Source organism: Chiloscyllium plagiosum, unplaced genomic scaffold (genome assembly GCF_037043375.1).
Source record: "Chiloscyllium plagiosum isolate Xiang-an unplaced genomic scaffold, Cpla_swu_hap1 HiC_scaffold_13, whole genome shotgun sequence".
NCBI classification, from domain to species: Eukaryota; Metazoa; Chordata; class Chondrichthyes; order Orectolobiformes; family Hemiscylliidae; genus Chiloscyllium; species Chiloscyllium plagiosum.
Window position 1 is genome coordinate 54118850 of NW_028270151.1, and position 13502 is coordinate 54132351.

The 13502-nt window shown below is 44.2% G+C and overlaps 1 protein-coding gene across 1 annotated transcript in view; it reads left to right on the top strand.

Annotated features, from left to right (window-relative positions):
* The window catches only part of golim4a (golgi integral membrane protein 4a), a 111827-nt gene that overhangs the window by 56917 nt on the left and 41408 nt on the right, over positions 1-13502 (top strand). The window contains exon 5 of the mRNA XM_043702168.2: positions 11576-11726. Within this exon, the coding sequence (XP_043558103.1) occupies positions 11576-11726 (151 nt within the window). The remainder of the gene's footprint in view (positions 1-11575; positions 11727-13502) is intronic.

The window sequence follows — 13502 nt, forward strand, 5'->3', positions numbered from 1 at the left end:
GGCAACAAGAAGACCCTTGCAGAATTTAGTGGAAAACTTAGTTAAATTATGTAACTCAATACTTGAATAAGCTGTCAGACTCCCAACAGTGATTTTAACTGTGACTCAATCAAACAAGTTGTTCGGGATTTTCAATGTCAGGGAAGTCGATCCAAGATTAGAGCCTGCTATTTAAGGTAAGTTTCATTCTTTATTGGGCAAGGAGGAAGAGAACTGCTGTTCAGGGATTTGCAATGAAAGTTGAGCTGAGCTTCGTCACATTCAGGGCTGCAAAACTTTCCTGAAAACCTCTCTTTTAGTACAGACTTCCTTTGAGCTGAAGGTTTGCTCCTTCTTGTGATAACCACTGCTTTCTGATAGCTTCAGGTAGATTACTAACCACAGTATAATTGCCCTGGGGGCATACTGTTGAGGTTAAAGTGGTGTGCCTCACTTTCTGTTCATGCTCACCTGGATCCCAGGCAACTCACAAAAGGGACTTTGTTTATTTGCATATCATCAAAAATGGCTCAAAGGAATGTTAGATGGAATCAACCATTTTTCATCATGTTATTCTTAAAAACTACAGGTGGAATTTTTCCATCCCTGAATGATAAGGAGAGTGGCAAATCAGTTGGTAAAATCTGGTGATACCAGAAAGTTGAGATTCTCAATATCAAGAATAAAAGTCCCATTTTGCTCCAAAGGTTTCAATGAGGAGATGTGAATCTTGCTTGTAACCTTAGCAAGGCCAACTTGAATTGACATCTCATTGTTACCTAATCTCACCTCATTTATATACATGATTTGGAGATGCTGGTGTTGGACTGGGGTGTACAAAGTTAAAAATCACACAACACCAGGTTATAGTCCAACAGGTTTAATTGGAAGCACACTAGCTTTCGGAGCGACGCTCCTTCATCAGGTGATTGTGGAGGGCTCGATCGTAACACAGAATTTATAGCAAAAATTTGCAGTGTGATGTAACTGAAATTATATATTGAAGAATTGATTGTCTGTTAAGCCTTTCATCTGTTAGAATACAGTGATAGTTTCACTTCTTTCATGTGTAAATCACAAAACCCTTTTTTTTAAAGTTGCATTCTCGGGTTGCACAATAACTTTGAAGAGGGTTAACTCACTCTTTAGGAGTAGGAGACAGTAGAGCATGGGAGAACAGGGGTTACTGCAGGAGGAGACTCATCAATGGTTACCACTACAATGACAAGGGTGAATAGTGCCTGTGGCTCAAGGGATAAAGTGGGAAGATGAGCAGTTAAGTAAAAGGATTGGGTGGGAACATGGGAATTTCAATCTTGAAAGGGTTGACATGGAAGGCAAAGCAGAAAGGAACATGAGGTTTGAGGGGGCACCAGGATTACCAGGCTGAGCTTGTAACTTTCTCTCCAAAGTGTGACTTGTGTTTCCTTCATTCTCATCCAGATTGCAAATGCACAATCAAAATATTAAATGCCTGTCACTAGACCAGGAGTGAGTGGAGTAAGATTTTTTTTATATCTCTCGGGGAGCTGGCTCTACTTGGAGTGATGCAATGTCCTTTAAAGGCCTAAAGCATGATGAACAGATACTAACACAGATTAAAGTCATCTGTTGTAACAGAATCCTGGAAAGAAAACATCATGCATTAACCAATTACATTGACTAAAACTCCTGCTCACACGCAGTCTTCACCGTTTCATTGATCATTTCAAATTAATCCAAGTAAAAGTTGTGAAGCACTAGTAATGTCAGGTGAGCTGTAAAGATTCACCTAAGTTCCACAATTTAGAAACACATTTCAAGGTCTTATGGTCTGCACAGGTCCAGGAGCTGCTAAGCTCTCACCTTTCTTGGGAAAAGATGGGTATTAGGGCTGAGGGGAGAAGATCACATCTTCCCTATGACATTTACAATTGCCTACGTTTTGTGAGCCAAACGACTTAAGAAGCATATATCTGAACAGGTCTATGGCATAAATGGTAGAGACATTCAGTTACCTTTCTTGTTCGGGTCCTCCATGTCCCAGTGTTTAGAGGATTATATTTAAATGTAATTTCTGTGTACTGTGACTGCTGAAAGATCAAATTCCCGAGAACCTGCCTTGTTTCTGATGTGGCTCACATAGACTGTTTGGAACTGACCCCAGTGTATCCAGTTAGAGAAGCTGCAATCTCAGTAGCCACTGCATAAAGAGTGTTTCCATGAATGGATGATGAACACATGCCTCTGGAGGTGCAGGACGAGTATCAACCTCTAGTTGATGTGGAGAAGCCTCCAAGTTCAGAGCTTCAAGCAGACGATGCCCCTGTAATGCAGCAAAAGTACAGCAGGCCCTCAGTCACTAATCTTCCATGGAATGCTGTTGAAAGAGGGCCAGTGGTACTATACTCTGTTTAGAGTTTGCGCTCAGCTCACCATGTCCTGCTGCTCAGGTTACCTACCGTGGTATAGTTTCTTCCACAGGGCCATGAGATATCTCCTCAATATGAGGTTTCCATGTGGGTAATAACTGGGGGTTCATTGCAGTGCAGCACAGATGGAGGACACCACTACATCCGTGGATGGTCTGCTCCAGACAACTGAAGAATGCAATAAGGCGATATGATGGATGATGAGGATTCGTGAGATCTCCAGCCTTGCACTGAGTAAGAAACAAGAACTTTTTTCAGAAGGAAGCGTATCTCCAGCATCCAACAGCACAGCAGTGTCAGCCAAAGTAATCCAGGCAAGATTTCTTTGTAAACCTTATTCAATGGAACTGAGTTGCATGAGGTCATCTCTCATGAATTGTCAATATTTTGATGCTAAGCACTACTGGCCTTACTGATGGAGTTTAGATTGGTGTGACTATCTGGCAGACAGTGTGGGTGTCTGACCTGGATTTACATAGCAGCTGCCAGTCTGTCCTTGGAGCATGCTAAATCCAGCATGGGACAGATGGCGTTAGCAGACTCCTCCAACCTTTGATCCAGTTTCTCAAGTGTCTTTAACAAAACAGCCTGTTGCTCCTATGTCAGCTTGTGCATTTTAATGAAGTTGTTGATGGCTGACACCATGGGGTCCTCTTCTGCTGGCGGATGAACAAGTGCCTAGTCTCCAGCGGTGCTCAGTCCACTGGCGACCTGAGCCTTGAATCCTTGGACAGGATACGGGAGACAGCCTTATTGGTGCTCCGTTTGAGGGAGCTGTAACTTCTTCCTCAAAGGTGGAGAAGGAGATGTTGGCCAGAGAGGCAGCTCTCTTCAGGGTAGAGACTGTGTGGGTGCTGCTGGTGTGTGTAGATTATTAGACAGTGACTCTGATGAAACAGGGGTAGAATTCTGGTCATGACTGGGGAAGCATGTCACATGAGAATGGTTTTTACTTGTTTGCCCGGACATGGAGGTCTCAACATCACTATCTGATCAGTCGTAGTCTTCTCCTCCCAAACTTCTCTCTTTGTAGAGGGTGAGCAGAGGAATGCTAGGTACTTCATCACCTAATCTATCTCTTTCAGGCCTGTTGTGCATCCTTTTCTCCTGCAAAAAGACAAAGCGAGGGACTGAGTGAGGTGATAGTGGCATAGTACAAGCAGAGGTTGGTGAATCTATGGAATTCTCTGCCCCAGAGGGCTATGGAAGTTGACTAAGTTCAAGATAGAGTTGGATGGATTTCTAAATACTAATGACATCAAGGTAACTTTGAAACTAATGAGAGTGTGGAAATATGACATTGAGGGAGATGAGTAGCCAAGATCTAGAATGCTGGAGCTAGCTCAAGGGCTGAATGGCCTATTTCTGTTCCTACATTCCTAATTATACAGTCAGAGGGTCATAGAGATGTACAGCATGGAAACAGACTTTTCAATCCAACTCATCCATGCCGACTAGATATCCCAACCTAATCTAGTTCCATTTGCCAGCACTTGGTCCATATCCCTCTAAACCATTCCTATTCATATACCCATCCAGATGCCTTTTAAATGTTGCAATTGTACCAGCGTCCACCACTTCCTCTGGCAGCTCATTCCATACATGTACCACCCTCTGCGTGAAAAAGTTGCCCCTTAGGTCCATTTTTAACTTTCCCTCTCACCCTAAACCTATGCCCTCTAGTTCTGGACTCCCCCACCCCAGGAAAAGACCTTGTCTATTTACCCTATCCTTGCCCCTCATGATTTTATAAACCTCTATGAGGTCATCCCTCAGCCTTCAACGCTTCAGGGAAAACAGCCCCAGCCTGTTCAGCCTCTCCCTATTGCTCAAATTCTCCAACCCTGGCAACATCCTTGTAAATTCAAGGGCTTGATTTATTATTTTAAACTGTGTTTTCCATCTGCTAAAGCCTACAGTGGTTCTTGGATAAGCAAGATTTCAATTTTAAAGTTCCTGTCCTTGATTTTAAATCCCTCTGTGACTTTTTCCACACTAGGTCTATAATACTCCCTTGCCCAACGATCCTCTAAGTGAATTGCACACACCTAATTCTGGCCACTTGAACAGCCCCAATTTTGATTCTCTAATCATAGACTTTTCTACTTTGAGCTACAAGCCCTATACTCTGGAATTCCTTCCCTACGCCTCTCTACCTTTTGTCCTATCTTTCCTCTTTTCAGAAACTCTTTGGAACCTACATCTTTGACCAAGCATCTGCTCTTTTACCACATCTCTTGCAAGTTCTGCATTTTGTTTTGTAATGCTTCTGTGCAGTGCCTTTGGACATCTTATTTAGTTGAAGCTGCTTAAATATTGCAAGTTATTGCTTTTGTCAATCAACATTTTTACTTGAACAAGTCAGCTTTTAATTTTTATTTCATAAGCAATTGGTTTAAACAAGATCATATTATTGTTATAGCTTCTGTCTACACACTTGTTTAATTGACTCCTGTTCATATCATCATTTAAAATAATATAAACTATAAATTCATTACACTTTATGTGTGGGTTTATAATCAGATATGGTCAGGATTAACAATAACATGAAATTGTATAAGTTTCCATAGTGAGCCTTGAACCCACGCCATTCTGATATACTGGCAAGTTTAATATCCGTGGCCTGAGGCTAACAACAGAAATAGTTATTAGATTTTAATTCTATGTTTACAACATCTATTATAAGGAGAATAGCCTGCAGACAGATTAAAATTGTAGAGAATTGATATGAAGTATCAGGAAAGACCATGAAAAACAGCTAACATACAATCTGCTGATATTTATAGCAATTAACACATGAAGTTTGATTGTGAGATTGTATATAAATAATTTTACGTGGACGTAAAACAGCAAATGGAAGATGTTTACCATTGTAAAATATGATTCCAAGTAGAGGATTTAATCTGTCAATGCGAGTATCAAAGAAGCATACAAAATAGAAAAGGCCTTTCAGCCCATGAAATCTAGACTGACAATAACTACACTGAATCTACACTCATCCTACTTTCCAGCACTTCGCCCATGGCCTTGAATGTTATGAGATAATATATAATAAAGGAAATCTTCTGATACGTGTTGTACATCTCTATGACTCTATGACATTCATACCAAACATTGACTTTTCCCTCTTCCACTTTATTTACAAAATGTGTCTACATTCCAGTGCCTCCTTTTCAGCCAATGCTGTACTACCTTTTCAGATCCTGGCTTCACCCTTTCCACTAGTTGACGTTTCTCGCATTGACTAGAAACTCTAGCTGATCTACCTGACATAAACCTTGTCATGTACCAAAACATCTCATGCATGACTACATTAGTAGACAACCTAGCAAAAAGCATCGGTAGAGCTGTTTGAGGAATTATATTACAATAATTAGGGTAGCTACAAACTGCACTTATCAGAGAGTTTAGAGAGGAAGTACCTGAGCATGTAGTGAAATGTAGGAAAGAAAGGAAATGTGACATTTATATCAACATTATAAAATATACAGGAGCATCTTATTGCCAACAGTAATAGAGCGGACCATATCTGATCTGCTCGAGAATAGAATAGTCCTTCCATATGAGATAGAAGTTCATCTGCCTCTCCTCCAATCTAGTTTATTGTATCCAGTGCTCCCAATGTGGTCTTCTCTACAATGGGGAGACTAAACGTAAACTTAGGAAATGGCTAACCAAGCATCTCAGTCAGACCTGCAGGGGCCAACTAGACCTCCCAATCACCGTCCAATTTGATTCTCCTTCCCACTCCCTTTCTGACATGACCATCCTTGGCCTGCTCCATTGCCACAATGAATCAAACTACAGATTAGCGGAACAACACCTCATCTTCCGACTGGGCAGCCTACAGCCCAGAGGACTCAACATTGAGTTCTCCAATTTAAAATAACCTCCCTCCCCATCTCCCGACTCCCTTCCCAGCCACTCCCCTCACTTCCATTCCTCTCATTGATCTTTCCTTCCAGCTACCAACCGGATTCGTTCCTCCAATCGACCTCAACCTGTCTTCACCTATCTCTACTTCACCACCCTGCCCCTCCACCCCCTTTATGTGCAGCTCCCCCCACACCCACCCCCAGTCCTGAAGAAAGGTCACACCCGAATTGTTGATTTGTCCACCTCCTGGTGCTACTTGGCTTGCTGAGTTCTTCCAGCCTCCTGCTTGTATCATAAACTTCTTACATGCCCTTCAGCCCAATAAGTCCACACCGACACCTCTGAAGAATAACCCACCCAGACCCATTCACCTCCCTATTATCCTACATTTATCCCTGACTAAAGCACTTAACCTACATATCCCTGAGCACCAATGGCAATTTAGCATAGTCAATTCACCTAACCTACAAATCTTTGGACTGTGGGAGGAAACTGGAGCGCCCATAGGAAACCCACACAGGCAAGGGGAGAATGTGAAAACTCCACACAGACAGGTGCCCGAGGATGGAATCGAACCTGGTCCCTGGCGCTGTGAGGCAGCAGTACTGACCAATGAGCCACTGTGCCACCCCAATCTTGGAATCCAGCATCGACTGTTTTTTTGTCTTTGAGAATGGGAGTTGGCAGTAGTTGTTGTAGCTCAATACTAATTATAGAATCAGCAGGTACTTCGACTGCACCCAGAGTGGATCAGCTAAAATGCCCAAAAGAAGACTCACACAGCCCTTCTCAAATCTCTGGCACATAATATGTACAAGACCCAGGTTATTAGTGGAGAAAGTGAGGTCTGCAGATGCTGGAGATCAAAGTTGAAACTTTATTGCTGGAACAGCACAGCAGGTCAGGCAGCATCCAGGGAACAGGAGATTCGACGTTTCGGGCACAGGCCCTTCTTCAGGAATGAGCAGAGAGTGTTCAGCAGGAGAAGATAAAAGGTAGGGAGGAGGGACTTGGAGGAGGGGAGTTGGAAATGTGATAGGTGGAAAGAGGTCAAGGTGAGGGTGATAGGTCGGAGTAGGATGGAGGCGGAGAGGTCAAGAAGAAGACTGCAGGTCAGGAAGGCGGTGCCGGGCTGGAGGGATCCGGCTGAGACAAGGTGGGGGGAGGGGGGATGAAGAAACTGGTGAAGTCCAAGTTCATCCCCTGCGGTTGGAGGGTTCCCAGTCGGAAGATAAGACGCTCCTCCTCCGACCGTCGGGTTGTTGTGGTTTGGCGGTGGATGAGTCCAATGACCTGCATATCCTCGGTGGAGTGGGAGGGGGAGTTGAAATGCTGTGCCACAGGTTGGTTGGGTTGGTTCGTCCGGGTGGCCCAGAGGTGCTCTCTGAATCGCTCCGCAAGTAGGCGGCCTGTCTCCCCAATATAGAGGAGGCCACACCGGCTGCAGCGGATGCAGTAGATGATGTGGGTGGAGGTGCAGGTGAATCTGTGGCGGATATGGAAGTTTCCCTTGGGGCCTTGGAGAGAAGTGAGGGGGGAGGTGTGGGCGCAAGTGTTGCACCTCCTGCGGTTGCAAGGGAAGGTGCCGGGAGTGGTGGTTGGGTCGGTGGGGGGTGTGGATCTGACAAGGGAGTCGCGGAGGGAGTGGTCTCTACGGAAAGCTGATAGGGGAGGGGAGGGAAATATATCCTTGGTGCTGGGGTCTGTTTGGAGGTGGCGGAAGTGACGGCGGATGATGCGCTGTACATGGAGATTGGTGGGGTGGTAGGTGAGGACCAGTGGGGTTCTGTCCTGGTGGCGGTTGGAGGGGCGGGGCTCAAGGGCGGAGGAGCGGGAAGTGGAGGAGATGCGGTGGAGGGCACCGTCGACCACGTCGGGGGGGAAATTGCGGTCCTTGAAGAAGGAGGCCATCTGTGTTGTACGTATTTTGAACTGGTCCTCCTGGGAGCAGATGCGGCGGAGACGAAGGAATTGGGAGAATGGGATGGCGTTTTTACAGGGGGCAGGATGGGAGGAGGTGTAGTCCAGGTAGCTGTGGGAGTCGGTTGGTTTGTAGTAGATGTCCGTGTTGATTCGGTCGCCTGAGATAGAAACAGAAAGGTCTAGGAAGGGGAGGGAGGAGTCCGAGACTGTCCAGGTGAATTTGAGGTCAGGGTGGAAGGTGTTAGTGTAGTGGATGAACTGTTCAACCTCCTCGTGGGAGCACGAGGTAGCGCCGATACAGTCATCAATGTAGCGAAGAACATCTTTTTCTTCGCTACATTGATGACTGTATCGGCGCTACCTCGTGCTCCCACGAGGAGGTTGAACAGTTCATCCACTACACTAACACCTTCCACCCTGACCTCAAATTCACCTGGACAGTCTCGGACTCCTCCCTCCCCTTCCTAGACCTTTCTGTTTCTATCTCAGGCGACCGAATCAACACGGACATCTACTACAAACCAACCGACTCCCACAGCTACCTGGACTACACCTCCTCCCATCCTGCCCCCTGTAAAAACGCCATCCCATTCTCCCAATTCCTTCGTCTCCGCCGCATCTGCTCCCAGGAGGACCAGTTCAAAATACGTACAACACAGATGGCCTCCTTCTTCAAGGACCGCAATTTCCCCCCCGACGTGGTCGACGGTGCCCTCCACCGCATCTCCTCCACTTCCCGCTCCTCCGCCCTTGAGCCCCGCCCCTCCAACCGCCACCAGGACAGAACCCCACTGGTCCTCACCTACCACCCCACCAATCTCCATGTACAGCGCATCATCCGCCGTCACTTCCGCCACCTCCAAACAGACCCCAGCACCAAGGATATATTTCCCTCCCCTCCCCTATCAGCTTTCCGTAGAGACCACTCCCTCCGCGACTCCCTTGTCAGATCCACACCCCCCACCGACCCAACCACCACTCCCGGCACCTTCCCTTGCAACCGCAGGAGGTGCAACACTTGCGCCCACACCTCCCCCCTCACTTCTCTCCAAGGCCCCAAGGGAAACTTCCATATCCGCCACAGATTCACCTGCACCTCCACCCACATCATCTACTGCATCCGCTGCAGCCGGTGTGGCCTCCTCTATATTGGGGAGACAGGCCGCCTACTTGCGGAGCGATTCAGAGAGCACCTCTGGGCCACCCGGACGAACCAACCCAACCAACCTGTGGCACAGCATTTCAACTCCCCCTCCCACTCCACCGAGGATATGCAGGTCATTGGACTCATCCACCGCCAAACCACAACAACCCGACGGTCGGAGGAGGAGCGTCTTATCTTCCGACTGGGAACCCTCCAACCGCAGGGGATGAACTTGGACTTCACCAGTTTCTTCATCCCCCCTCCCCCCACCTTGTCTCAGCCGGATCCCTCCAGCCCGGCACCGCCTTCCTGACCTGCAGTCTTCTTCTTGACCTCTCCGCCTCCATCCTACTCCGACATATCACCCTCACCTTGACCTCTTTCCACCTATCACATTTCCAACTCCCCTCCTCCAAGTCCCTCCTCCCTACCTTTTATCTTCTCCTGCTGAACACTCTCTGCTCATTCCTGAAGAAGGGCCTGTGCCCGAAACGTCGAATCTCCTGTTCCCTGGATGCTGCCTGACCTGCTGTGCTGTTCCAGCAATAAAGTTCCAGGTTATTAGTCAAAAGGCACACCAAAATAAACACCCAGGTTACCATTGATCAAATTAATAAATAACAGGAAAAGGGGAAAGCAATTTATGCAATTAATTTAGCTACCAGCTGTAATTTCATTAACATCTCTGTACTATCTATTTTCACTCAGAGAAGTTTCAGCAAACCATATCAAAATCTGAAAAGCAATTTGAACATTTTGAGCTTTCAATTTGAGTTGGGATGTTAAGTGAGTGAAATCAGGTTGGCTGCCTGATTTATCATCCTATTGAGGTGTACCATTGGAGTTTAATTTGCCAGGATTGGAAGGTCCCACATTGCTGTGGCCTAGGCAAGTCCAAGTGCATCTTGAGTATTCTGCCAGCTGTGGGGATTGTGTCTGGCGTCCAAATTCATAGCCACCTCCCTCTTGCTCCCTGTGTGAAAATTTCCTTTAGGGGTGCTTGCCTGACTTATAGTAAAGCTTTGGAGTAATTATAGGAGAATGACTACATTTGGACAACTGGAAATAAGCCAAAAATATGGATTAAACTGTAAATTAGATACAGCATGTGTCTAAGCATGCCTTTACAGAATAAATTGCTTTAATAAGATAAATGCAGCTTTACAGTCACTATTTATTGCATTTCTGTAGATAAGAAACTCTGAGATGAAAATTAGCTTTGGAGTTTGTAAATTTAAAACACCTAAGCAGACTTGACATGGTCACAAAAGTAGTAATGATGATGCAAACAGAGCAGAAACATACTCTTGAATGACATCAGTTGGAAAAGAAACAAACTCAGTTGAATAATAAGTAAAATAATTTTGTCAAGCATAGATATGCAACTGGTCCAGTTGCAGTTGTGGTTTCTCATGGTAACTAAGAGGTCTGCCTCTTGACATGGATTGTTCACCAGTAACATGATAATGAGACTATATTGATATAGGAGGATAGCAACTTGAACTTCACGCACCAGTTGTTTATCAACAGATTGGTTGTTGTATGTAGTGATTGTAACAAGGTCAGCCAGGTGGTCCTCATGGAATATGAGTTCCCTGACTGGGGCTGTTAACTGGTCTAATGAGGGAGCCCTGGCTGGCAGATATAAACAGGAGTGTCAGGGGTTCTGCTCCCTCTGAGAGCTGGCTCTGAGGGAGCTGGATCAGTGCCAAAGACTTTCCATGTGTAAATAAAGAGTGATTTAGTGATGGGATACTGGCTTCTGTGGAGTTATATCATTTTATGTTACTGTGTATGTGTCGGATTTGTGAGTTTACTGTCATTTATGTGATAATATAAGGTAGAGGAAAAGACAGAAAATGGCCTACTTTTATGTTTCTTAATAAAATACTCTTCAAGCTTATTAATTTAGTCAGACATGAGTCACTAGATTCTTACAGATCTCTCTTCTGGTACGTTATGAATATTACTTATTTCATTTGGTGTACACACCTTCATTACTATGACATGTGGTGACTGAGCAAATAAAATGGTAACCATTCACATAGTGACCTTGCCTTATAAGCAAATTGCAGAGGTTTTGCCTTTTGCTAGGAATTCAGAAAATTTGAGAAATAGTAGAGACTCAGTGCAACCAAACTGATACCATTTTTCAGTGACTGGACACTGACAGAAACCTTATAAATTTTCCAGAGTCTTTGTACTTGCCTTTCCCAACTAAGCCTCTGCTTTCTCTGTACAGAATCAACATGAAGATCTGCGAAAACAATATAGTGACCTACATGAGGAACATCTAAGACTTGGAGAGGACCACAATAGAGCAATGAGTGAGCACAACCGGCGATACCTCAGCCTTCAACAAACTAAGGAGCAGGAGATTTCTAAACTGAAAGGTAATATGAGAATTCAATTACAGTGAGAAGGCATTTTGCCTCACAGTTGGAGCAACCAGCTGGTGGAAAAGAATTGTTTGGTCCATTCTGGAAGATATCAGTTTCCATTCCAGTAATGGCCAAATGCTCTGCTCCACTTGATTTCCACCCACGCAGTGACAGTGATAATTTACCTTTGGTACTATTAGAGAATTGTTTTAATTCTCATTTCTTGCATTTTGAATGCAGATTTCATTGAAAACAAATTCAAATGTGTAATGAAACTGTGTTGTTTGCTCATGCTTTCCTTCTTTCACTTTCTCCAGCCCATTTCTTTCTGACTCCATCAAAATGCTCATTCATCATTTTGTCTTCAAATCTAAAGAATGACACTGTCTTCAATGTTAGTCTGGCCTGCCGTTTTTGCAGATGCTGACACGACTAATAGGCCTTCCTAAAATTTTCTGTTATTGTTTCTGATGTCCAGATTTCTCAGGTTTTTCATTTAATTGTATTCCTTTAAAAGTTTGCAAATAGCTTATATGGGTAACCAACTTGGTGCAAATTTTACTGTTTTCAGTGGCCTTGTAAATCTCTCCTTAGCTCTTTTGCACACTATTAGTTTACTGATAAACTATCTTCAAGAGATTGAGATTTTAATAGTTGTCATGTTAGGTATGTTGTTTATATAACTTGTATTGCCTCAATCACAGTATTACGTACGAGGTCATTTGGAACTCACATCATTGATTTGCAAATGCCAATGCAAAATTGAACTTCCAAGATTCAAGTCACTGTTCTTCTATATTTTATGTATATTACTGAATTTTATACTTGAGCAGTTTTCAAATAGTGTCACTTGTTAAATTATCAGATTAAGAAACACATTAGATGATACTGCTAATCCCAAAGGTATTAAGTATTTTGAACTACCTCACTCCTTACTTGGATCATTTGGCATCCTTAAATATTTGACCTGGAGAACAAAATTTTAAAATATCAAGAGAGCTGAAATGGATAGTTCTTAAAAAGGTTGTGACACGTGATTATTCTCCGTTTATCAAGCTCAAATGAGTAGTCAGGATCATTGATTAGATCTTCAAATATCACATTCCACCAACTGAAATGCTAGTCAGCTCATTAGAAGGCCATCACTCACCTACCAATTATCTCTTTTACTTGGGGCATTTGCCTAATATTCATATTCTTCACTACACCCTCACACAGTTAACACCATTGTAAGCCTCACACCCTTGTCTCACAACGTACACAAACTGCCATCTATTCAGCTATTCAGCCATCATGGTCACATAAGCAAGAAGATCGTACAACAGTCACTGCTATACATTTCTGTCTTGTGGGATAAGGAGGCACACCTCCAGAGCCAGCAGCAGAGGGAGAACTACATTTGCATCATCTTACCCCTAAGCAAGGAGACAGTATTGGCCATTATTAAGGCGCCCAATGCTGAGGCAGTGAAGATGGCAATTACCTTAATCTTCCTTCTCAGATGCACTTCCATCATATCTACAAGCTGTAGATGGTATATGCATCTCTTACTTTTTCTCATTGCCTGCACTATGACCTTATCTTTAGCGACTTTTTCTTTCAGAAACCTAAAACATCCAACATGCTTAGGCAGTGAATAAACAGCAAGAATCCAGTGATAGCGAAGATGCATCGTCATTCATTTTCATGCTGTCTCCCACCAGCTCAGTATGTAATTTAGAGGATAGATCAGAGGTAGAATCTGCATGTGATGAGTCACTGGGTATAAAGGGGCTGCGGCTAGGACTA